The sequence below is a fragment of the Podarcis tiliguerta genome, assembly GCF_965153285.1.
Source record: "Podarcis tiliguerta genome assembly, chromosome: 11".
NCBI classification, from domain to species: Eukaryota; Metazoa; Chordata; class Lepidosauria; order Squamata; family Lacertidae; genus Podarcis; species Podarcis tiliguerta.
Window position 1 is genome coordinate 55,433,405 of NC_139544.1, and position 25,213 is coordinate 55,458,617.

General features: G+C 46.4%; 1 protein-coding gene across 3 annotated transcripts in view; it reads right to left on the reverse strand.

Annotated features, from left to right (window-relative positions):
- Positions 1 to 6,173: 6,173 nt before the first annotated feature.
- SLC14A1 (solute carrier family 14 member 1 (Kidd blood group)) overlaps positions 6,174 to 25,213 on the reverse strand; it is a 30,917-nt gene continuing 11,877 nt past the window's right edge. For 2 of the 3 annotated variants that reach the window (XM_083403018.1, XM_083403016.1), the window contains exons 5-9: positions 20,103 to 20,295; positions 12,351 to 12,498; positions 11,093 to 11,227; positions 10,337 to 10,386; positions 7,533 to 8,669 (exon numbers count right to left, since the gene is read on the reverse strand). In XM_083403018.1, the coding sequence (XP_083259144.1) occupies positions 8,487 to 8,669; positions 10,337 to 10,386; positions 11,093 to 11,227; positions 12,351 to 12,498; positions 20,103 to 20,295 (709 nt within the window). In that variant the 3' untranslated portion in view covers positions 7,533 to 8,486. Of the gene's footprint in view, positions 8,670 to 10,336; positions 10,387 to 11,092; positions 11,228 to 12,350; positions 12,499 to 20,102; positions 20,296 to 25,213 lie in introns of all 3 variants that reach the window. The other variant, XM_083403017.1, reaches the window with a different exon arrangement.

Below are 25,213 nucleotides of genomic sequence, written 5' to 3' on the forward strand. Positions count from 1 at the left end.
TTAAAAATACATGAAAACATCAGTTATAAAAAAATTCCCTAAACAGGGAAGCCTTCAGATGTTTTCTAAAAGTCAGATAGTTGCTTATTTCCTTGACATCATATGGGAGGGCGTTCCACAGGGCAGGTGTCACTACCGAGAAGGTTCCCTGTAACTTCACTTGTCACAAGGAGGCAACCGCCAGAAGGCCCTCGGAGCTGGACCTCAGTGTCTGGGTAGAACGATGGGGGTGGAGATGCTTCTTCAAGTATACTGGACCGAGGCCATTTAGGGCTTTAAAGGTCAGCACCAACTCTTTAATAGCTATGTCAGGCCTGCTTTTCAAGGCAGAGATGGAACAGTTTTTAATAAAAGCAAATCTGAGAACACCCAGTGAAGCGTTTGAAGGACTAAGTAGGTGTCACTCAAAGATATGGGTTTTTAAATACTAGGGCTTATACATGTTGGCATCTGTCTGTCTTGGGAGGCAGCTGGGGAGTGCTCCTTTGGGGGTGAGGTCAATGGAAGCAGCCCATAGTGCTCATACCTTCTGCCCATCTGGTTGAGCTTTTAACTACTGCCTCCCTCGTTTTTGCTGCGTTTGGAGCACTGGCCTGGCCTCTCTCGGGTGCAAGTCTGGGCAGTGTGTCTGGAGATCCTGCTCAGACGACAGGACCCCCCCTCTTGGCTTTCTGATGTGGTCCAAAGGAAAAGAAAGCACCAGTTTGGCTGTAGGAGTTGCTGGAAGGAGGCATATAAAGCACCATTCAGCCAGCCTAGGGACTCCACTCCAGATTTGTGTACGGTTTACTCCTTAGCCTTTTCTTTAGAGATTTGAGGCTTCTTTAGAGATTTGAGGTTTTAGAGATTTGAGTTGAGGATCAGAGTTTTCCTTCTCCTAGTTGGGCTACCTTCCCAGGTGAATGAGCCACACCTTAAAGACCTTTGGAGGTCTTTAAGCAGAGGCTTGACAACCATATGTCAGGAGTGCTCTGATGGTGTTTCCTGCTTGGCAGGGGGTTGGACTCGATGGCCCTTGTGGTCTCTTCCAACTCTATGATTCTATTCTATTCTATTCTATTCTCCTGAAGATGTCCCACAAGGCAGTGGGTACTGATTTTTCCTCAGGGTTTGCTCCTGAAGCCTTTCCGTGGTGAGTTCCCGCCCCCCCCCTGTGGAAATAATGACACACGACACAATTATTAAGGTTGATGGGCTAAATAACGCCACAACTTTATTGGTTACAGGTGATGAGAGGTATTGGATTAGGCATTGGTCCTAACCAACTATCCGGCTTCAGCCCGTCCGCTTGAAGTCCAGGAAGGGTTAACTACCAGTAGGGGGAGTCCTGCTGATGCACATCAACTAGGAACTCCCCGCTGGTCACTGATTGGGGGTCCCCTTAGGCCCTCACCTCCATAGGCTTCGGACAGGGCTATACCCCTCAGAATCTTTTACCCTTCAATGTACGGGGCAGGTGATGGCGCTACCTCCCCTCTTCCATCTACAGAGCAATAGCAATGCCTAACCTCCAATACCAAGAAAGTTGTGACGATTTGCTATGAGGTAGGCAAAAACCAAGTGGCTGGTGCCAATTTGTCAAGTGGAAAAATTCCTACCAGGCCCCTCAATGGTGACCAACCAAGGTCGATAGCAAGGTCAAGGAACGGAAACCTTATAGGGTGGGAGGGTGGGAAAAGCAGGAACAGCTGGCAGGCGTCAAAGAGGGAGACCCCCAGCCACGTCCTGGTTTAAATAGGTCAGGCCACACCCCCAGAGTCAGCTGATTGGCTGGCCAGGAGGTGATGTGGCTGGGAATCCCCCCAATCGTGCGGGGGCTGGGGCCGTGAAGCCAGCAACTCCATCTCCTCCAAAGGGCAGAAGTGGCTTTCTCCCAAATGAGTGTAGCTGCAAGGCAGCAGAAGTTGAGGACCAGAGTTTTCCTCCTCCTAGGCGGGCTACCTTCCCAGGTGAATGAGCCACACCTGCCCCTCAACCCTTCAACAGCTCATGCAGAAACCACCTTCTTGAGACCCACTATTTGTCTCTCATCTGCTCAATCTGCCAGAGTCTGTCCTTGCATGCAGGGCACGTACCTAACTCACCGAGGGTTGGAGACCCATTGGGTACCCTCACCTGGTTTAGCTGGCCAGACAAAGCCGGGGGTGTGGCTGCTGTCACTTACTGATGTACTGACACCTTGAGAGCCAGTGTGGTGTAGTGGTTAAGAGCGGTAGATTTGTAATTTGGTGAACCGGGTTTGCGTCTCCGCTCCTCCACATGCAGCTGCTGGGTGACCTTGGGCCAGTCACACTTCTCTGAAGTCTCTCAGCCCCACAGAGTGTTTGTTGTGGGGAGGAAGGGAAAGGAGAATGTTAGCCGCTTTGAGACTCCTTCTGGTAGTGATAAAGCGGGATATCAGATCCAAACTCTTCTTCTTCTGTCCCCACCAGAGATACTGACCCCAGTTGACTCTTCACAAAGCTACAATTCCCAACATCCTTAATGAACCATTGGGGAACATTTCCCTAATATTCATTGTGGCTGCAAGATGCTGGAAGGGGAGGTTTAATGCTTCCTTCCCCAGAGATCCCAACACAGATCTCCCCCTCATGGTGCACTGAGCCTTGGGGTAGGGGGAGCTCCCATGGGAGAGTGCAAAACAAGTGGGTTATGTTCCCTTGATTCCACTTGCAACTGTGTGCTTGAAGAGGGCAACGGGCATTGACAGATGATGAAACATGAATACAATAAAGGTGGCAATAGACGTTTTACGGCGGCAATAAAAGCGGAACTGGCCTCTGAAGCGAATCTCTGGTGTCACGGTGTCCTTTTCATGACACCAGATGGGTTGGCCCTACCATGAGGCAGAGTGAGGCAATCGCCTCAGGCGGCAGATGTTGGAGGTCAGGTCAGCTGCAGACATTTTCTCTGAGACTCCCTCCAACCATTCCCCTCTGTTGGAGATCGCATGCCTTTCCTATATCTCCTAAATTAGCCTTCTGCCCTCAGGGGCATGGAGGAACGTTATCCTGTTACCAGTGCTGAAGAAAGAGTCGATTGCCAATCCACTTAGCTTCTGTACATGGCATGAAGGGGGCACCAACTTCTGCTTTGTCTCAGGCAGCAAAATTCCTTGAGCTGGCTCTGGACTCTGGCTGTTTTTAAGGATGAAGGAAGTTGAAAACATCTCCTGTGTTTTGCTCCCCCTCCCTTCTCAATCAGTGAACAAGTAAATAAATTGCATTTGAAAATTATGAAAGAGAGAACATTTCAGTGACGATGGAGCAAGCTTGTTTTCTTCTGCTCCAGAGGGTCGGACCTGAACCAACGTCTTCAAGTTACAAGAAAGGAGATTCCAACGAAACGTCAGGAAGAACTTTCTGACAGTAAGAGCTGTTCGACAGAGGAACAGTCTCCCTCAGGAGGTGGTGGTTTCTCCTTCCTTGGAGGTTTTAAATTGGATGGCCATCTGTCATGTATGACCTAGTTGAGATTCCTGCATCGTAGGGGCTGAGCTACATGATCCTTGAGGTTCTTTCAAGCTCTACAATTCTGTGATTCCATGATTCTATGCTCATGTGCTTGCATGGCGACTTCTCACCCCTTAGGCCCTCACCTCCATAGGCTTTGGACAGGGCCACCCCCCCCCCCCCCGGAATCCTTTATCGGACTACCCTTCAATATGTGGGGCAGGTGATGGCGCTTCCTACCCTCTTCCATCTACAAAACAATACCAATGCCTAACCGCCAATACCAAGAAAGTTGTGGTGATTTGCTATGAGGTAGGCGAAAAACCAAGTGGTTGGTGCCAATTTGCCAAGTGGAAAAATTCCTACCAGGCCCCTCAATGGCGACCAACCAAAGTCCATAGCAAGGTCAAGGAATGAAAACCTTATAGGGTGGGAGGGTAGGAAACAGGAGCAGCTGGAGGTGGCAAAAGAGGGAGATCCCCGGCCGCATCCTGGTTTAAATAGGGCAGGCCATGCCCCCTGAGCCAGCCTCTTGGCTGGCCAGGGGGTGACGCGGCCGGGGTTTCCCCCAATCACGTGGGAGCTGGGCTCCAGCCACCGTGCGCGTGGTGGGGTGTGAAGCCTGCAACCCACCTCCTCTGCAGGGCGGAAGTGGCTTTGCCTTACTTCTGAAGTGTCTGAAGGCTGTTTTTAAATATCTTTTTGTTCATTCTGCAAAGCATCTCACGAGTGATTTGCACTCCATGCCCTTCCCAGGTGCTCACCCTTCAATTAAATCCTTGGGGAAGGCGTCCAAAGCAAACTTCTCCCCTGGATGTCTCCCCACCCAGATCAGGAAGTGTCGGCAGCCAGGAAGGCTGCAGAGTCCCAGAGAAATATTTAAGGGAAAGGAAAACGAATGATAAAGTAAACTCAAAATCCTGCACCCAAAGCAATTCTCAAGTGCCCCATTTTCATGATGCACATGAAAAATGGAAGCCTCTTTCAGAAAGAGAGAGAAAGAAATTGGAGGAAGGATTTTGGCCAAACATTAGATGGAAGTAGTACTGGTCTCCATGTGACTAGTCATGGTACAGGAAGACACAAGATCTACCCACCCAGGAAGAATGGCAGATGAAGCTGATGGACTACATGGAATTGGCAGAAATGACTGGCAGAATCCGAGACCAGAGAGAAGAGTCGATGGAAGAAGATTGGAAAAAATTTAAAGTATATCTACAGAAATATTGCAAAATAAATGAATGTTATAAGAATACTGGAATTAAGTTATATGGTTTTAGCAGAAATGTTATTAAGAACTATGCAAAAACTGATTGTTAATGGGCTAAAGTGGAAAATTTAAAGTTAGATCGTGTTAAGATAAATTATAGAACAAAAAATTGAGAAGGAGGGAAAGGATTTGCTGAGTTAGCTAATTTGAACTAGAATACAAAAAAGGGAGGTGTGAGGAAGTCGAGGAAATTAGTAATTGAAAGATAAAGATATGGAAATTGGATGTGTTTTTAAATGTGTTTTTTGTGTTTTGATGTATTTTTTCCTTTTACTTTTGATGTATTGTTTGTTAAATTTTTTATTGTTTTTTCCCTTTTTTCTTTTTCTCTCATACTTTTTGTTGTTGTTGTAACTATAAAACTTCTAATAAATATTTTTTTTTTTTAAAAAAAAGACTAGTCATGGTATAGAAGACTAGAGTATGGGAGAAACTTAATTTTGGTGAACCCCTTGGAGCAGGACTTGTGGGCTCAGGAAGGTTCGGAGAGGTACTCCGTGCAAGCTGATTGTATTGAAATGGGAACCTGGCAGAATAGTTTTGGTTTGTTTTTTTAATGGTCCTTTATCCTAGGTCTTTAATGGTAGGTTGATCTGCAAATACTAGGTGGCTATCTATCCTAACCTCTGTGGGCCATTTTGACAGGTAGGTGAGTAAGAATGCGTTAGACATACTCCTTAATAATCAGTTCTGTGTATTCATATATAATAATAATAATTTAATATTTATACCCCACACATCTGGCTGGATTTCCCCAGCCACTCTGGGCGGCTTCCAACCAAATATTAAAAACAACACAGCATCAAACATTAAAAACTTCGCTAAACAGGGCCGCCTTCAGTTGTCTTTTAAAAGTAAAATAGTTGCTTATTGCCTTGACATCTGCTGAGAGGGCGTTCCACAGGGCAGGCGCCACTACCGAGAAATTGGCAATCTTTGCCTGTGTTGGAGCAGCACCTGGCTTTACAGTATATTTCAGGGTCTGCAAACTAGTTAGGAAGGACACCTCCAAAGGGCTTCTTCTAAAAGAGCCTCTCTGCTGAAAGAAGGCAAGATGGTTTTGCCTTGTTGCAATAGTGCAACATTGCTGCTCTGTACAAAACCGCAGCTTAGGATGTTCCATTGCTGAAAGTGTCCCGGCACCAGATCTTCTCCTCTCCTTTTCTTGCACTGTAGAGCAACAAACCTGGATGAAAAAACCAGCTTTGTTTTGCTTTGCTTTTGCAGTCCAGTGCCTTAGGAGTGAATCAGTTTCCACCTAATTGCTTTGATATGGAAGATCTGTTTCTATGATGCTGCCCAGCACATGATTTCCACCAGAAGCAAAACCGCAGGTGACACAGCTCAGACTGCAGAAAAGAGAATGAGGAACTTCTAAGATGGAACAGCAAGTTCCTAATCTTCCAGTGGCTTCTGATGCCCCCAAAAAGAGAATAGGAAACTGCCACAACTTGTGAACTTTGTCTATGGTTTTATTTGGCACACAGGAAACACCCTCCCTCCCTCCTTTAAGGCACATTTATTACAATAGCTGCAATAATCCAAAAAACTATAAACATAGCAGTTCAAATTTCATGACCTTTATCCGCTGCGGCTCAAGGATTCCCTTGTTTACTGCCTGACTTTTTCCTAACTACAGTTTGCCGAGATAAAGACAGTAGCAAACCGTGGTTAGCACCAAGCCTTCGAACCATGGCTTGAAGCAACTTTGCAAACCATGGTTTGGAGGCAAGGCGCTAGTCTGCCCCGGCGTCCACATCTCAATAGGGGGCTCACTGCCAATATTGAAATTATAGTAGTTTCATCCTTGCTATATGGTATATAATAGTTTTAATTGAATCATGTTATACAAAATGCTCCAAAGTGCCCCTGAAGAAGAGGCATATTTTCAAATGTGTTAGGCCAATGAAACCTTCATATTTCACCCCTCCCATTTCTCCCTATTATGGTTGCTTTCTCTCCTTTGTTTCTCCACTGGCAAAACACCGGCCAATTAGTGGCAGGAAGCATGTACAGAGTCAGACCATTGCTCTAACTAGCTCAGTATTAATTGGAAAGACTCCTACCCAGGATTTATTTATTTTTTTAAGACTGGGGTCTCTCCCAGCCCCTACTTGGAAATGGCAGGGATTGAACCTGGGAACCTGTGGTCTTCAAGATACTGGATTCCAACTCCCACCAGCGCCATTCTGCACGGGAGGCAGGAGATTTGAGTGCCTTCTGGCTGCTGCAGTTCTTACCTAGGATATTGGTCTGATCTACCAAGAAGACACTTCCAATGCCATTAAAGAAGCATGGATACTCAGGAGCGCTGCACACAGATTACCATATTTTTTGCCCCATAGGACGCCCCTAGTTTTGTGGGGGGGAAATAAAGGGGAAAAATTATTCCCCCCCTGGCGTGGGGCTGGGGCAGGGGATGCCCGAGCTTCCCCCGACCCCAGCCCCCAGAACAGGCTGCTATCCGCAAGCCTAGGGAGCCCGGCGGGAAGTCGCGCCGGTCTCCCCAGGCTTGCGGATATCTGTCCCCTGAGCTTGTGGGGCTGGCGCTGGGGAGAAGCCCGCTTCTCCCAGTGCCAGCCTCCAAACCAGGTCGGGGAACAGCGGGAAGGTGCGCTCCGCCTCCCCGCTGTCCCCCGAGCTTGTGGGGCTGCCCGATATCTGCCCGAAGCCCGGGGCACGCTGTGCTTCGGGATGCAGGCTGCTATCCGCAAGCCTTGTAAGCCCGACGGGAACTCCCGCAGAGCTCCCAAGGCTTGCGGATAGCTTCCTGAAGCCTGGAGAGGGGTCGGTGTGCACCGACCCCTCTCGCTCTCCAGGCTTCAGCGAAAGCCTGCATTCGCCCCATAGGACGCACACACATTTCCCCTTCATTTTTGGAGGGGAAAAAGTGCGTCCTATAGGGCGAAAAATACGGTAGTTTTGCCTTACCTGTCCAGTGATCTGGAGTATGCTCTCTCAGTTTGCAAATTAAAAACCCACCAGTCAACCATGGGGATTCCAGCAAGGTGATACAGAATATGCAAGTATGGTTAGCCCACATCTCTTCTGTTACCTGTAATCGGACACTCCCATTGCAGACAATTAATACAAAAATACTCTCCCCAAACATGCACCTCTCCCATTGCTTGCTTTGTCTTCTCAATTAGATGTCCTCTTGATTGAATATCATCTAATCCAGAAATCACCAAAGCCTCTTTTCTCAGGAGCCATTCTGGGTCTTCAATATGTCTCTTTTTCATATGAACTGGCCCCTATAGGAGTCCTCAGTTTCCACAATAAAGTTGGTGCCCTCCAGCACTAAAGTCCTGTGAATGTAACTTGCATACAATATTGCATTGTGACACACAATAACGTTTTCCTCCTAGTCCCTACAAGTGACACTGTATAGCATTGTTTAAAAAACCACACTGTGATTATATATATATATATATACACACACATATATATGTATGTTGGTGGTATCAGCTAATATTGCTTCAGAAGACTGGCTCCAGCCAGTGAACCTGCAGCTGGCCACCACAGATCTCAGCCCTTATTCATTCCATCAATGTCACACCCCTTTCCAAACAAACAGGATATTCTGCTCACTTCTGACTGGCATACGGAGAGAATTCCGAGACTTGCTGATCTGAGTGAAGTTATTTGTGACTTAAAATGGATGAAGAGCTCCACCAACAGCTTTCCTTTCCTTCTGAGCTGTTTATCTTCCTTGGGAAGTCCAGACGCCACTACGGACAGGAAGATGCACGAAGCTCAGCCTGTCACACGTCGCAGGTGGACTTGGCGTTTTGTCCGTCGTTTCTCGACAAGTAATAGGCCCGGTTGGCTTCTGGGTAGGAGACTTTGGAGAGAGGAAGTTTGTAGATGGCGTCGTTGGTGGTAGTTAAGAGCAGGAAAGTGAGTGAAGATAAACAGAAAGGCCATGTTCCCAAAGGCATTCCGAACTGAAGGAGAAGAGAGGTTAAGAGATGGGATCAGTCATTGCTTCTTTATCCCAGATTCCTAAGAGCGTAAACTTGGTACCCATTGCATCTAGAAAATGTAGGAATGTTCTGGAGTGCAGGAGAGGATATATTGACTAATTATATCCTTATCCAACTTGTGCTAACAAGTTCCCAAAATATCACCAGAGTTTATAGACATTCCCCTGTAAGTTCGCAACGGTAATGCATGCACAGGTTCGCTAGAACCTCTATAATAATTACTCTGGTAATTTCCCCTTTTGTTCCCTCTTAAAATACAAGACATGACACAGTCTTTATAAAAGTATAAAGAGTTTACTCACGTTCTGTTCACAATGTGATCCCAGAAGGCAGACAGACTTAAAAAGGTTACATACACTTAGAATCTATCTTGTAGCAAGATAGTCCTTATCTCCTCTCTTGGCTGAGAGCCAAGAGAGCATCCTTAGATGTTTCCTTATCGAAGGAAGATGGCAGAGAGAGAGAGATGGCTGCCTGCCCTGTGCTTTTATCATTTACCTGCACAGGTGAGGCCACACCCACCTCTGGTCACATGCGGAGGAAGTCCATCCCCAGGAAGTTTACCTGCTTGCTGGACAGACATCCCTCCCCATGTTCTAACATGTACACTCTAGGAATGTTGTCATTGACTGCTCCTGTGTTTACATCCCACAGAAAAGACTAACCCAATCTCCTTTTTGGACCTGAATCTAGATGCAGAACCCCATGGACTGTAACATCCCCAACTTGTTTTGCTCCTTGTTTGTTCACTCCATCTGCCCACTTCCGCTTGTTGCTTTGTCAAACACAACCTTCCTCTGACAAATTCAAACTCCTGTGTTCAGGGATGACGGAAGCTACTGTCCAGTCTCAACTGAGGTTGGGAAAGGCCATTGCAGTATCTGGCCAAAGAAGAGTTCTGTAGAACTCGACAGCTTGCGCAGTAGTTCGTGACATTTTGTTTGGTCTCCAAAAAGGATATTAGCCAATGGCAGATTTGGGAAGTACTTATTATGGACCAGGGGCCTATGCTTTTTAAGCATCTTAGGTTGGTTGGTTCATTTGCTCTGGCTCTGAACAGGCAACAGGTATTCAAAGTGAAAAGACAACAAGATAAAGTAAGGAACAGACGATTTTCTCCATTGCATCTCTTTACTTTTCTGTGGTCTCCTCTCATTTCATTTCATTTCATTTCAGGGGTTTGCCCAGTTGTCAGGGAAACCACAAAATGAAACAGTGGGGTTATGCAGGTGGCATGGAACAATGTATGCCATCACACATAACATTTGTTTGCCTGTAACTGTTTTAAAAGGTGTATTGAGTTTGAATTTTAATGATGATGACCTTATGTATGTGTGTTCTGGACAGCGGATTCCAATTTCATTTGTATACTGGCTGTAAAACCTTTCGATCCAGCAGTTTACACATTTTCTAAATAATGACTAATTGCAAGAAGGCAAGAGTGCTGTAGAATAGCAGCTTTACTTTTTTTTAGTCCCCTTTTAAATCTCCCAGAGTCAGGAGCCAAGACCAACAAACTCCTTTTTATGTGCTTCCATTTTTTTAAAGGGGATGGTGACCTTATCACTAAGAAAGCGACTCTGAACACTTAATGATGAATTCAACCCCTTAAAGCCTGCAAAACTCACCACGGAAAACATATGGCCCAGTGCTCCTCCTGAGTAGGCAGTAAACAGAGCTGGGGGGAAAAAGAGGCATGGGGGGGGGGACGAGACAAAGGAGAAGTAAATTAGACTAGTATATATGGCAGATTCTGAAGTGTTCAAACAATTAAACTCCTGTGTTGCAAACAATTATCAGTAATATCCAAGGCAACACGATGACCAAGTAAACAATGCGATGTCAATAGAAACTCTCTATATAATCTACACAGAACGTTGAACAGTATGAAATATATGAAATATGCACTCTCTGCAAAACCAAATAAACAGAAATCTTATAAATCTCTGAAAGTCACAAAATATGCACTCTTGATGGATTCTTTTGAAAACATAGAACCAAATAAACATAAGTCTGTTTTCAAGACTGTTTTCAAGGAAAGAACTTGTTTTTCTATTCCAATGGGACCCCTCTATTTCCCTTTTTAAAAACTTAAGTAAGGCTAATGATGTGGGGATGAGACAGAGTGGGTGGCAGAGGAAATGGGCAGACCCAGCTTCCAAGCTTTAAATTCTGCTATAAACTAAGTCAATGTATATTTTTTAAAATCCAAGAGATATTCCCCACGTTCAATCCCTGGCATCTTCAGGGAGCAAGCGATGGGAAATGAGACTCTGGAGAGAAGCTAGCAATCATAGGAGGCTAATACTGGGCAACAGGGACAAATGCTCTGACAGTTTCCTATGGGTTGTGTGAGCACAATAGGGATGAAACTGGGTACCTACCACAAGCAAGTGCAAGAAGGAAGGTCTGCCAGGTGAGGGCGTAGAACATGCCCCCGATTGCGATGCAAGAGAGGCAACTGTTGTAATTCCACAAGCCGGCGTAAATTTTGTTGAAAGGTGTGGCTAGGCTCAGGGCTGCAAAGAAGACAGGTGAGAAGAAGACATGTCACTCCTGGGCTGAAGGCAGGGCAAGGCACCTTAGGCCCTCCAGATGTTGCTGAACTAAAATTTGGCCCATCAGATGGGAGATGGTGTCCTGCCACATCTGGAGGGCCAAGTGTTCCCCAGCCTTGATACCTAAGAAATAATAGGAGCGGCTGCCGAGACCATATAACACCGGTCGTGAAAGAACTACACTCTCTCTTGGACTACTGCAATGTGCTCTACATGGGGCTACCTTTGAAGGTGACCCGGAAACTACAACTAATCCAGAATGTGGCAGCTAGACTGGTGACTGGGAGCAGCTGTCAAGACCACATAACACTGGTCTTGAAAGACCTACACTGGCTCCCAGTACGTTTCCGAGCACAATTCAAAGTGTTGGTGCTGACCTTTAAAGCCCTAAATGGCCTTGGTCCAGTATATCTGAAGGAGCATCTCCACCCCCATTGTTCTGCCCGGACACTGAGGTCCAGCGCCGAGGGCCTTCTGGCAGTTCCCTCGCTATGAGAAGCCAAGTTACAGGGAACCAGGCAGAGGGCCTTCTCAGTAGTGGCGCCCTCCCTGTGGAACGCTCTCCCACCAGATGTCAAAGAGAAAAACAACTGCCAGACTTTTAGAAGACATCTGAAGGCAGCCCTGTTTAGGGAAGCTTTTAATGTTTAATAGGTTATTGTATTTTAATGTTCTGTTGGAAGCCACCCAGAGTGGTTGGGGAAACCCAGCCAGATGGGTGGGGTATAAATAATAAAGTTATTATTATTATTATTATTGTTGTTGTTGTTGTTGTTGTTGTTGTTGTTATTATTATTATTATTATTAGGTGATTAGGTCCACACAATCTCTAGAAACCTTCTACCCTAGGATCTCAAGATGGAATCTGACATGCAAGGGGATCTGTGGCCACCCCCCCCCTCATTTCATCAAGAAGGCAAGTTCTTCCCTCTTTAGACCCCAAGCATGGTTTGTTGGTTTTATCTGGCAAGCTAACCAGATACTAACATCTCAGTTGTAACTCCAGTTTGGCTGGATATCTATAGGATGGAGTACTTAGGATAATGCTTTAAGCCAGTTCTGGATGCCTAGGGCATTTTCATACCTGCAGGCACTCCCAGTGCCGAGCCAATCACGGCATGGATGAAGATGAGGGGGGAGGAAATGAACAGAGCCACCATGATAATGCCTCCGGTCCAAGGGTTATCGCAGCCGTACACTTGCCCAACTCCCACTGGAACGGACTGCAAAATCTGTGGAACAGGTATTGGGAAAAGATGTATCAGGTTTCAAGGTTGTATGATAATGGTCTTCCATACGAATGCCCCCATATTAATAAGGACCATCAATTGCCCAGAATCCAGTCGCCCACCATACCTGGGTCTAAATGATTCATGGAATTTATGACAGCATAAAGGTAAAGGGACCCCTGACCATTAGGTCCAGTCGTGACCGACTCTGGGGTTGCGGCGCTCATCTCGCTTTATTGGCCGAGGGAGCCAGCGTACAGCATGTGGCCAGCATGACAAACCTGCTTCTGGCAAACCAGAGCAGCGCACGGAAACGCCGCTTACCTTCCCGCTGGAGTGGTACCTATATATCTACTTGCACTTTAACGTGCTTTCGAACTGCTAGGTTGGCAGGAGCAGGGACCGAGCAACGGGAGCTCACCCCGTCGCAGGGTTTCGAACCGCCAACCTTCTGATTGGCAAGTCCTAGGCTCTGTGGTTTAACCCAGAGCGCTGCCCGCGTCCCTTATGACAGCATAGGATAGTGATAGAAGGTACCATTTCTGATGTATATTCTCAGCCCTCAATAGTTTTAAAATCTGGGTGTGTTTGATTCCTGGATTATGTCACCAGGAACATGGATCTATGCTTGCAGAGTGTAAGCTTTATTTAGGGCACTCTGTGTACATGTGTGTGTTTAGGTGGGTCCCATAGGCGTCTGGTTGGCCATTGTGAGAAATAAATGCTGGACTAGATGGGCCATTGGCCTGATCCAGCGGACTGTTCTTACATTCTCATTTGCGAGTCTCTTACTGGGGCTCTCAGAAACCAGGCTCTGGCATCTTAAAGTCCCTCTGGACTTGTGTTCTAATGCAGGTGCATTCTGCACACAATACTGGCACAATAGTAGTATATGAGTGATGGGTTTATTCTGCTTGTTATTCTGTTTGTTTCTGTGATATTTTCCTCATGCTACTACATTATTGCTCTCCTTAGGGCAAGCATAGGCAAACTCGGCCCTCCAGATATTTTGGGACTACAACTCCCATCATCCCTAGTCAACAGGACCAGTGGTCAGGGATGATGGGAATTGTAGTCCCAAAACATCTGGAGGGCCGAGTTTGCCTATGCCTGCCATAGGGACTACAGAGCAACAAAAGTGGAAAAAACCCCAAACCAGAACATTTGTGATAGGTCAGTCTGTAGAGCATGAGACTATTAATCTCAAGGTCATGAGTTCAAGCAAACGTTTCCTGCGTTGAAGTGGGCTGGACTAGATGACCCTCCAACTCTACAAATCTGTGATCTTATGAAAAAGGTTATGAGGTTTCAGCAGGACGTTATAGGAGATGCTCTGATTGAAAATGAAGCAGTTTGACCACCCCAGAACCTTAGCAGACATGAAGAGTATTGAAAGCGGGGTCGCATGTGACCGACCCATTAGAATTATGAACACAAATCACCATGAATGAACAATAACCAATGCTCTGTTTCCAATAACCAATAACTTATGCTCTGTTTACAGGGACGCAGGTGGTGCTGTGGGTTAAACCAAAGAGCCTAGGACTTGCAGATCAGAAGTTCGGTGGTTCAAATCCAAGTGACGGGGTGAGCTCCCGTTGATCAGTCCCTGCTCCTGCCAACCAAGGAGTTGGAAAGCACGTCAAAGTGCAAGTAGATAAATAGGTACCACTCTGGCGGGAAGGTAAACGGCGTTTTCGTGTGCTGCTCTGGTTCACCAGAAGTGGCTTAGTCATGCTGGCCACATGACCTGGAAAAACTGCGGACAAATGCAGGCTCCCTCTGCCAATAAAGTGAGATGAGTGCCGCAACCCCACAGTTGGCCACTGTTGCTCAAGGGTGCCATCTATGCTGCCTTGCTACCTGAAGAACCCAGAAATACTGGCCTCCCCTTGTCAGCCCATCACCCCTCCTGGGTGATGGACACTGTGGCTTCCAGATGCTGCTGAACTTCAGCCCCCGTCACCCCTGGGGTTGATGGGAGTTGGTGTCCAGCAACATCTGGAGCAGGGCTGTCCCAAGACGTTTTGGCAGCTGAGGCAGATCACAAAATGTTAAATGTTTGGGGAAAGTCAGAAGATCAAGGCAGTGTAAGTACCTCAACTAAGTTCATTCAACATTTGTCAGTGACAACAGCTCACTCATAGGAAAACAAGAGCCAAACTGACTGGACAACACAATAATAAACTGAGCATGAACTGACCGTTGAAAATGCATGCGCTTACTTGCCATTGGAACATTCGACTACCAACACTTATACGACTGGTTAGAACACGCCTTGTAACGTAAGATGTGTTAAACCCAACACATAACAGTATCAGGAACAAAGGGGAAAGAAGTCATCTGCCACCCTGGTGGATCCTGCCGCCTGAGGTGGCTGTGTCCCCTTGCCTAACTGGTGGGCCGGCCCTGGTCTGGAGGGCTGCTGGTTCCCCATCTCTGTGCTGAGGATTCTGCAAGGACATTCCATTCATTAAATTCCTCCTTCTCTTGAAAGGAGAATTGGGCATCTCAGCCACCTGCACGGAGTGGAAAGTTAGCTATCAACAGGGAGCTCCCATCTTAAGACGTGGCACTATCTGCTAAGGGGAGGTGAGGGACGTCGTTACTGCTCCCCCTCCAGTTGAATGAAGTTTGCTTCTGTTCCAGGGACATATAAACTGGGCTTTTGTGAGCTGAACTCTCGACCCCTGAGCTGGTATGTGCCCTTCCTTCCTTTCAAACAAGCAGCTAATGTCAGGCAGTGAATGTTATGAACCTGAACCGTGATGAGCCGGCCGCCAAAACAAAGGCCCCCTTTTAAATGAAATTAAATGCCCGACGCATGAGTCTGCATCAGCTTGACAGCAGAAAACTCATTACTGCTTTGGCTAAGTCACAGGGGAGCGTTCCACTAAATGACGCTGCTGGCACACGCTTTCTGAAGTCTCTTGCGGAGATAAGAATAAAAAATATTTCTAATAACCTGTTAATCTCACATAATACGTCTCCCCTCCGTGGAAGCTGGAGGTGACTGGTCTCAATGCCAAAAAACCCATTTGCCCAACGGAGGCCCCAAGCTGTACTTTTCCACTGAGTTTGTGGGAAGTAGTGCTGCTCACGTCAACAGAGTCTTGACGGTTTTCAGGAACACGGCTCCCGAACGTACAATTCTGTGCATATCCCAAATATTTCATTACAGCTAACTGAGGGGCCGGGTGTGTGGCCCTGAATCAATATGATCTTGAATTAAGTCTCAGGTTAGAAGAGACAACGATGGGGAGTGATGGGGGTATGAAGAGCAACATTAGGACAATTGGGGTTAAAATCCAGAAGAGCATTTGAAGAAAAAACATGAAAGAAAAGACATTCTCCTTCCCTCCCTCCAATGTAATCTTTGGTGGAGAAAACTCTTCTCCATGCTATGAGTGGGGTAGAAATTTGATTCTCTTAACTTCACAGATGCCGTACGAGTTATTCACTTATTTGTTTCTTAAAAACTGTTTCTATTAAATATTTTCTTGGTTACAAAAACACATACGGTGTCTCTGCTTTCAGTTCATAGAGTTTTCTACAGATGATTCATATTCAATGTGAGATGCTAATGTTATAGACCATATAAAGTTGGGGGAGAAGAGAAGGAGGGCAGCAAACATTTGTTCTTCTACATAGTATAAAAAGGTAAAGGTACCCCTGACCATTAGGTCCAGTCGTGACTGACTTTGGGGTTGCACGCTCATCTCGCTCTATAGGCCGAGGGAGCCGGCGTTTGTCCGCAGACAGTTTTTCTGGGTCATGTGGCCAGCATGACTAAGTAAGCTGCTTCTGGCGAACCAGAGCAGCGCATGGAAATGCCGTTTACCTTCCCGCCAGAGTGGTACCTATTTATCTACTTGCACTTTGACGTGCTTTCGAACTGCTAGGTGGGCAGGAGCAGGGACCAAACAATGGGAGCTCACCCCATTGCGGGGATTCGAACTGCCGACCTTCTGATTGGCAAGCCCTAGGCTCTGTGGTTTAGACCACAGTGCTACCCGCATCCCCTACATAGTGTACGCATAAGGTTTTTGTGTCAGCATCACATGGGTCGGTCCTATTTCTATTCATTTATTAGTTTTTGTTGACGGAGAGAGAGATTGGGACACAGGGCATGGTTGGTTGCCTATAGTTGACTATAGCAGTGAGTTTTGTTTGCGTGTATGAGAATTGTTGGGTCAATTTAGCCATATTGATTCATATGCAGTCGGTGGGTTCCTGTTGTCATCTTGTTGGGCTGCGTATGTAACAAAGGGGAGCCACACCGGGGTGAAGATGTCCTCTTTTATTCATCCCCATGCTACTTTCAGTTTGTTGGTTTATTTTTCTAGTAGGGCTGTTTCCCATAAGGTTTGGTAACAGTGGTCCATGTTTACTCCTGACAGGTCCCTTCAGTGTCTGGCTATGATGCTCCTGGCTGCCGAGAGAAGTTGGCTTATGGCTACGTTGTAGTGTGCATGTGAGTTGCTTCTGACCTGCCACGGACAATCTGGAAGGGTATGCAGACCTCAGGCTACCTTGACACATAAATTCAATCCTCCTCCCCACATCTACAGAACCGCCTCTCCTGGTATGCCCCGTGGAGGACCTTAAGGTCCACAAATGACAACATTTTGGAGGTCCCAGGTCTCAAGGTGGTTAGATTGGTCTCAACTAGGGCCAGGGCCTTTTCAGTACTGGCCCCGATTTGGTGGAACGCTCTGTCACGAGACTAGGGCCCTGCGGGACTTGACATCTTTCCACAGGGCCTGCAAGACAGATCTGTTCCGCCTGGCCTTTGGTTTGGACTCAGTTTGACTCTTATGTTTTCCCTCCCCTTATGGTTTTGATCTACGGGCTACTTTTAAAATGAGGCTGCATTTTAAATTGCATTTTAACCTGTATTTTAAATTGGTCCCCCCCCCTTATGATTTTACTGCAATTTTACTGGTGTTAGCTGCCCTGAGCCTGGCTCTGGCTGGGGGGGGGGCAGGGTATAAATAAAATTATTATTATTATTATTATTATTATCATCTTGGCGGCTTCACACTTTGAAGGTCTCTTCACATAATTATTCAATGGGTGACCAACTGAAGCTAAAGTGGTTATAGCTTTTAGAAGACATCTGAAGGCAGCCCTGTTTAGGGAAGCTTTTAATGTTTGATGTATCACAGTATTTTAATATTCTTTTGGAAGCCGCCCAGAGTGGCTGGGGAAACCCAGCCAGATGGGCGGGGTATAAATAATAAATTATTATTATTATTATTATAGATAAGGCTAGGTTGATTGCTGAGCTTGGATCTGTTTGCAGGAAGCATGGCGCTGCCCCTTTTCCACCTGATCACGTTGGGCTGTTTATTTGCCCTTGTGCCAAAGAGAGACCAAAGTCTCCGAGATCCAGGGTGTTTGGAAGTTGGAAAGATCACTTGGATGTCATAATGTGTCGATTGGGCCCAATTAGGCAGTTAGGGGAGTTAGTTCACGGCGCATATAAAAGTCGATTGCCACAATAAAATCTTATGCACAACTTTTCCAGCCGGGTGTTTTTCTATGGCTCTGGGGTTGTCACGTAAACCAAACCGACAAACAGCTGCTTTGTGGGTTAGGGGGCAAAGGAAACTGCGCAAGGTGTGCTGCTGCTGTTTCCAGTGTGACCCGTACCAGATTAAACCCTGTGGAGGCCCCTAGTCAGCTGAAATATCAGAGCCCCCTCTCACAATGAACGAAGAAGGCTAGATTGTAATTTCCCTTCAATATCACACCAATAATATTTTGATCTGTTGTCGCAGGGCCCCTAAAAGGTGTGGGGCCCAGAGGTCGGTGCCTACTCTGCCTATTTGGTCAACTGGCACTGTTTGTGGCTTACCTAGGCAAATCTGGTGTTGGGCATGGGCCACAGACAACTGCTCACACACAGCACCCACAAATCGAGGAGCGGCGAGGGGATCCTGCCTGGGATGTATTTGGTGTTTTTATGTTGTAAACCGCAAATAGAAGGGGGAAGAAATGGAGGCAGTGAGAGATTTTACTTTCTTGGGCTCCAAGATCACTGCAGATGGTGACAGCCGTCACGAAATTAAAAGACGCCTGCTTCTTGGGAGAAAAGTGATGACAAACCTAGACAGCATCTTAAAAAGCAAAGACATCACCTTGCTGACAAAGGTCCGTATAGTTAAAGCTATGGTTTTCCCAGTAGTGATGTATGGAAGTGAGAGCTGGACCATAAAGAAGGCTGATCGCCGAAGAATTGACGCTTTTGAATTATGGTGCTGGAGGAGACTCTTGAGAGTCCCATGGACTGCGAGAAGATCAAACCGATCCATTCTGAAGGAAATCAGCCCTGAGTGCTCACTGGAAGGACAGATCCTGAAGCTGATGCTCCAATACTCTGGCCACCTCATGAGAAGAGAAGACTCCCTGGAAAAGACCCTGATGCTGGGAAAGATGGCGGGCACAAGGAGAAGGGGACGACGGAGGACGAGATGGTTGGACAGTGTTCTCGAAGCTACCAGCATGAGTTTGACCAAACTGCGGGGGGCAGTGGAAGACAGGAGTGCCTGGCATGCTCTGGTCCATGGGGTCACAAAGAGTCGGACACGACTAAACGACTAAACAACAACAACAACATGTTGTAAACCACCCTGTGTTCTTCGGGTGAAGGGTGTTATATAAAATAATAATAATAATAATAATAATAATAATAATAATAATAATAACAACAACAATAATAATGCCATTAGGCAGAGTGCAGTGACCACCTCAGCCAAACCAAGCATCCTCACTGCTAATAATTCCAAGTTTGCTCCTCAAATCCCCTATGTTTCAGCCACCACATGGGTGGGTGAACAGGAACATTATAAAAAAAAACTACTGAAATATTAAGAGCAAGGGGGGCTGAGCAGATGGACACCACCAGAGAGGTGATTGCAGAAGCAGGGGACCACTACTAAGTAGCACCATTTAGGCAACACGCCATAATATCACCACCCTGAGAGCCATAGGGCCTGAGATTGTTGATATTGGGGGAGGCACTCTTTTACGTACTTGGGCCCCAGTATAGAAGCACTGTGAAACCACAAGCCAGGATGAAACCTCGAGTCATGTAATCAACATATTAAAAACTGTATTTGATATTTGATGCTTATTTATATACATGCAGCCAATTAGGGCCAACGAGGAAGGCATCAAAGTCGAAATGTGTTTGGTTCAAATGTTTACCTCCAGTACAGTTGTTATACATTGATTATTTATTGAGTTATGGTGCTTTCTTAAAAGACTGTCTATTACCTGTTAATCACACAGTTTCACCCACATTTTTTTTTTTAAAAAAAAGAGAATAATTTCCCCTGGATTCACTGTCCAGTGTCCATGACTCAAGGCTTTTTCTCAGCTTGAGGTTTTGCAATTGTCTTGCCCCTTGGTGCAGAATCCTATTGTGCTCAGCCCAGTATAGGAGCAACCAGAATGTAAAGGGTAATAGATGCAGGAATCGGGCCCCGCAATCCGTTGTCTGAAAGTGGTTTGTTTCCACCCCCTGTTCCCTCATTCAGGGGGGGGGGCACCCGTATGAATTCCCTTGGCTGCGAGATGCGAGCATTTGAAACTGCCCTTACCAAAGATGCTTCGGCCTCCCACCATGTTATGTTGGGCCCCGAGGTCACGGGTTGAATGAGCGTCGAGGGGAAGAAGGGGTTGTGGGGGCCAGTGGCAGCCACGAACATGCTGAGAGCCAGGTTGAAGGGCAGCGTGAAAACCGGCAGGTCCCATTTGCTGAAGACGGAGGCCAAGGCACTCGTGAAAATAGGACTGGAATAGAAAAACAAAAGAGCATCACTGTACACAGAGAGGAAACACCACAGAGCTAAGGGGCAGTGGCATAGTGTGGGGGGTGCAGGGGGGGCCGGACGCACTGGGCGCAACATCTGGGGGTTAAGGTTAGGGGGCGCAAATCCACGGGTTAGGGGGCGCAAATTACTTGCCTTGCCCCGGGTGCTGACAACCCACGCTACGCCACTGCTAAGGGGGACACACTTTTGCATTAAAATGTGCTTACGCTAACTTATATGTATAGATTCACAGTTAGTATTATTGCATGGGATTCAGCTAAGAGGTCCTGCCAGCAGTGATTTGCACTTGCACAATGGGATGTCCCATGCAATTTTTTTACATACAGTCATACCTCATGTTACATTTGCTTCGTGATACGTCTTTTCAGGTTGCATCCCGCGGTGACCCGGAAGTACTGAAAAGTGTTACTTCTGGGTTCCACCGCTCGCGCATGCACAGACGTGCAAAATGACGTCATGCGCATGCGCAGAAGCGGCGAATCGCAACCAGCACATGCGCAGGCGTGCCGCTGTGGCTTGCACTCTTTTCATGTTGCGAACGGATCCCCTTCGCAACCAGAGATACCACTGTACATGTTTTTGCAAAGCAGTTTCCATGAATATAATGCATTTTTAATGTTACTTTCATTATTACTGTGGTACCTTGGTTCTCAAGCTTTAGGGAAGCTTTTAATGTTAAATAGACAATTGTATTTTAATATTATGTTGGAAGCTGCCCAGAGTGGCTGGGGAAACCCAGCCAGATGGGCGGGGTATAAATAATAAATTATTATTATTATTATTATTATTATTATTATTATTATTATTATTATTATTATCTGTTCTGGGACTCTGTTCTACTCCTGAAACCGTTCGAAAACCAAAGCGTAGCTTCTGATTGGCTGCAGGAGCTTCCTGCACTCAAGCAGAAGTCATGCCGGACGTTCAGCTTCTGAAAAACGTTCGCATACCGGAACACTTACTTCCAGGTTTGTGGCATTCAGGAGCCAATTTATTCGGGAGGCAAGGTGTTTGAGAACCAAGGTACCACTGTATATGCATTTTAAAGCACGTTTTAGTGTAGTATATGGATTTGCACCAGGCCCATTGGCAGACAACTCTTGCGTTGCAAAGATGTCTGCAAACGTGACATGGAGGCTGACAGTATCAACCCAGCCGCGCGAGAATCCCTTGTGGACGACCGCAATGCCTGGAGACAAGCAGTCAAGTCGTGCATCCATAGCTGTGACCAGAGGAGGAACAACCACTGGGAGGAGCATAGAGAGACAAAACGCCATGGTGCATCTGCAGTAGCACAACTGGACCCCTTCATCTGCCCCAGCTGCAACAAAACATGTCTCTCCCATCTCAGTCTCTACATAGAATCATAGAATCATAGAGTTGGAAGAGACCACAAGGGCCATCGAGTCCAACCCCCTGCCAAGCAGGAAACACCATCAGAGCACTCCTGACATATGGTTGTCAAGCCTCTGCTTAAAGACCTCCAAAGAAGGAGACTCCACCACACTCCTTGGCAGCAAATTCCACTGTCGAACAGCTCTTACTGTCAGGAAGTTCTTCCTAATGTTTAGATGGAATCTTCTTTCTTGTAGTTTGGATCCATTGCTCCGTGTCCACTTCTCTGGAGCAGCAGAAAACAACCTTTCTCCCTCCTCTATGTGACATCCTTTTATATATTTGAACATGGCTATCATATCACCCCTTAACCTCCTCTTCTCCAGGCTAAACATGCCCAGCTCCCTTAGCCGTTCCTCATAAGGCATCGTTTCCAGGCCTTTGACCATTTTGGTTGCCCTCCTCTGGACACGTTCCAGTTTGTCAGTGTCCTTCTTGAACTGTGGTGCCCAGAACTGGACACAGTACTCCAGGTGAGGTCTGACCAGAGCAGAATACAGTGGCACTATTACTTCCCTTGATCTAGATGCTATACTCCTATTGATGCAGCCACAGCAGGCACTGCAACTCTCCAATGGTTTGACTTTAGCCCCGAAGGCGCACTCCTCCATCAACTCCCGAGACAGATGGATGCCAGGAAAAAGTTGGCTGCCAATCTGCATTGCAGCATTCAGGAAAGCACAAATTTTGCCGGATGGCTGTGTATCAGCCTGCATATTTCCCCCCGGAATGTGTGAATCAGGTAGATTTGCCTTTGAATCGTGTGAATCAGGTAGAGAGCCAGTGTGGTGTAGTGGTTAAGTCACGTAATCTGGGGAACTGGGTTCGCGTCTCCGCTCCTCCACATGCAGCTGCTGGGTGACCTTGGGCCAGTCACACGTCTCTGAAGTCTCTTAGCCCCACTCACCTCACAGAGTGTTTGTTGTGGGGGAGGAAGGGAAAGGAGAATGTTAGCCGCTTGGAGACTCCTTAAAGGGAGTGAAAGGCGGGATATCAAATCCAAAACTCTTCTCTTCTTCTTGTTTGTCAACTGAATTGAATTTCCCTCCCATCCCTACTCAAAGGAAATTGGGGAGCTCCCTGTGTGCACAGAGTTGCTTTGGCAAATAGAAGCCTTAAGGAGCTTTGGCTCATACCCAATGTGTACACAGTTCTTTAAGCATGGGAAAGCACAGAAACAGAAAACATTTAAATGTCTAATACAGTGGTTCCTTGGGTTAAGAACTTAATTCGTTCTGGAGGTCTGTTCTTAACCTGAAACTGTTCTTAACCTGAAGCACTACTTTAGCTAATGGGGCCTTCCGCTGCCGCCGTGCTGCTGGAGCACGATTTCTGTTCTCATCCTGAAACAAAGTTCTTAACCCGAGGTACTATTTCTGGGTTAGCGGAGTCTGTAACCTGAAGCATCTGTAACCTGAGGTTCTACTGTAATCGTATTGGGAGGGGGAGTTGGCTTCTGTTTATTTTTTTATATTTTTACAGAAAGCCTGGAGAAATTGCGAACAAAATTCTACCCAGCTTGTTGCTGCTGCTACAGAAGCCCCAGGAGGCTTGCAAACTGTAGCTATTTTCTGGTGGAATTCTACCACGTACCGGCAAATGTGGGTTGCACAATGAAAGTTGTTTAGGAGATCTTGCGAAACAAACCCGCTTCCCCATCCAAATTGGACTGTTTTGTGATAAGGAAAGCAATTAGAAAAATGTGCTGGAAAGTGAAGGTTGACAGTTGCTTGGTGCAACTTTGAGGGCCCCTCCCCCTTATCTTCCCCCCCATGCTTTCTAGGCATATGTTTGCATTTCCCCAGTCCATTTCTGAGCCCCCCCTTTTTGGCCCCACAGCTTTCTGTAGGAAACCTGCTCTTTCACACTGAATCGTACACACACACACACTATATATGTATGTACAGTGGTACCTTGGGTTAAGAACTTAATTCGTTCTGAGGTCCGTTCTTAACCTGAAACTGTTCTTACCCTGAAGCACCACTTTAGCTAATGGGGCCTCCTGCTGCTGCCGTGCCGCTGGAGCACGATTTCTGTTCTCATCCTGAAACAAAGTTCTTAACCTGAAGCACTATTTCTGGGTTATTGGAGTCTGTAACCTGAAGCATCTGTAACCTGAAGTGTATGTAACCCAAGGTACCTCTGTATAAGTTTTCAGTGAAAAATCTTCAGTGAAAGAAAAGAAATATGAAAGATGTGAATAATATGAAAAGAAAGAAAGAAAGAAAGAAAGAAAGAAAGAAAGAAAGAGGGAAAATAACCAACACGATAGAATAGAGTACACAATAGAGGACATAAGTGATGCAATTAATCCAATAAATGTAAAATTATTATTAACAAGACATTACGCTTCTTATGAATGGATTCCTAACACTGCTGCATTTATCCATGCACTAAAGGTAAAGGTGAAGAACCCCTGGACAGTTAAGCCCAGTCAAAGGTGACTAGGGGGTTGTGGCGCTCATCTTGCTTTCAGGCTGAGGGAGCCGGCATTTGTCCGCAGACAGCTTTCTGGGTCATGTGGCCAGCAGGACTAAACTGCTTCCTGGAGCAACGGAACACCAGAGCGCAAGGAAATACTGTTTACCTTCCCGCCGCAGTGGTACCTATTTATCTACTTGCACTGGTGTGCTTTCGAACTGCTAGGTTGGCAGGAGATGGGGCGGAGCAACGGGAGCTCACCCCGTCACGGGGATTTGAACCGCCGACCTTCTGATCAGCAAGCCCAAGAGGCTCAGCGGTTTAGACTACAGCGCCACCCGCATCCCTTATCCATACACTATCTACATCTAAAAGAGTGGGTTTTGCAGGGAAAGTGGCAGGGAAGAAAAAAGTGCTTGAACATGGACTGGAAAAGCATGAACTGGTGGCTAGAAAGTGAGGAGGAAATTTGGTGTGGATGAGCCCTTTGTCAAATCTCCCCACAAACAGATCAGAATGAGTGCTCAGCAGACAGCAAAAGTGCTCCCCCTTTGGAAACAGATTGGAATGCATGCTCAGTAACTGCTTTTTTTTGTCCTCAGAGCCAAAGGGAGAAGTTTTATCACTTTGGCATTTTTGTTTCGTTTTGGCGTTACTGGCTCATATTTCTCAAAGTGATACACAATACGCAGCATGGAATGTAACCTTCCTGTTGAATGAATCTCATGCGATAAACTTGTTTCGGTTCAGTGTTCAGTTTATATGAAGGGAGGGAAAATGTTTTCGAAATGAATGGAAAGAAAGGAACCAGTTAGTGGGAGTTTGTAGAACTATGTCAACAAAAAATCACAAAAGAAAAAAACAAAAAGGAACCTGAGGTAATTTCTGGTTTAGCTGGCACATGGGGTGTAGTGAAGTACAGTAGTACCTCAGTTTAAGAACAGTACGGTTTAAGAACGATTCTGTTTACAAACTCCGCAAAACTGGAAATAGTGTCCTGGTTTGAGAACTTTACCTCGGTCTAAGAATGGAATCCGAACGGTGGAAGGGCACTGGCAGCG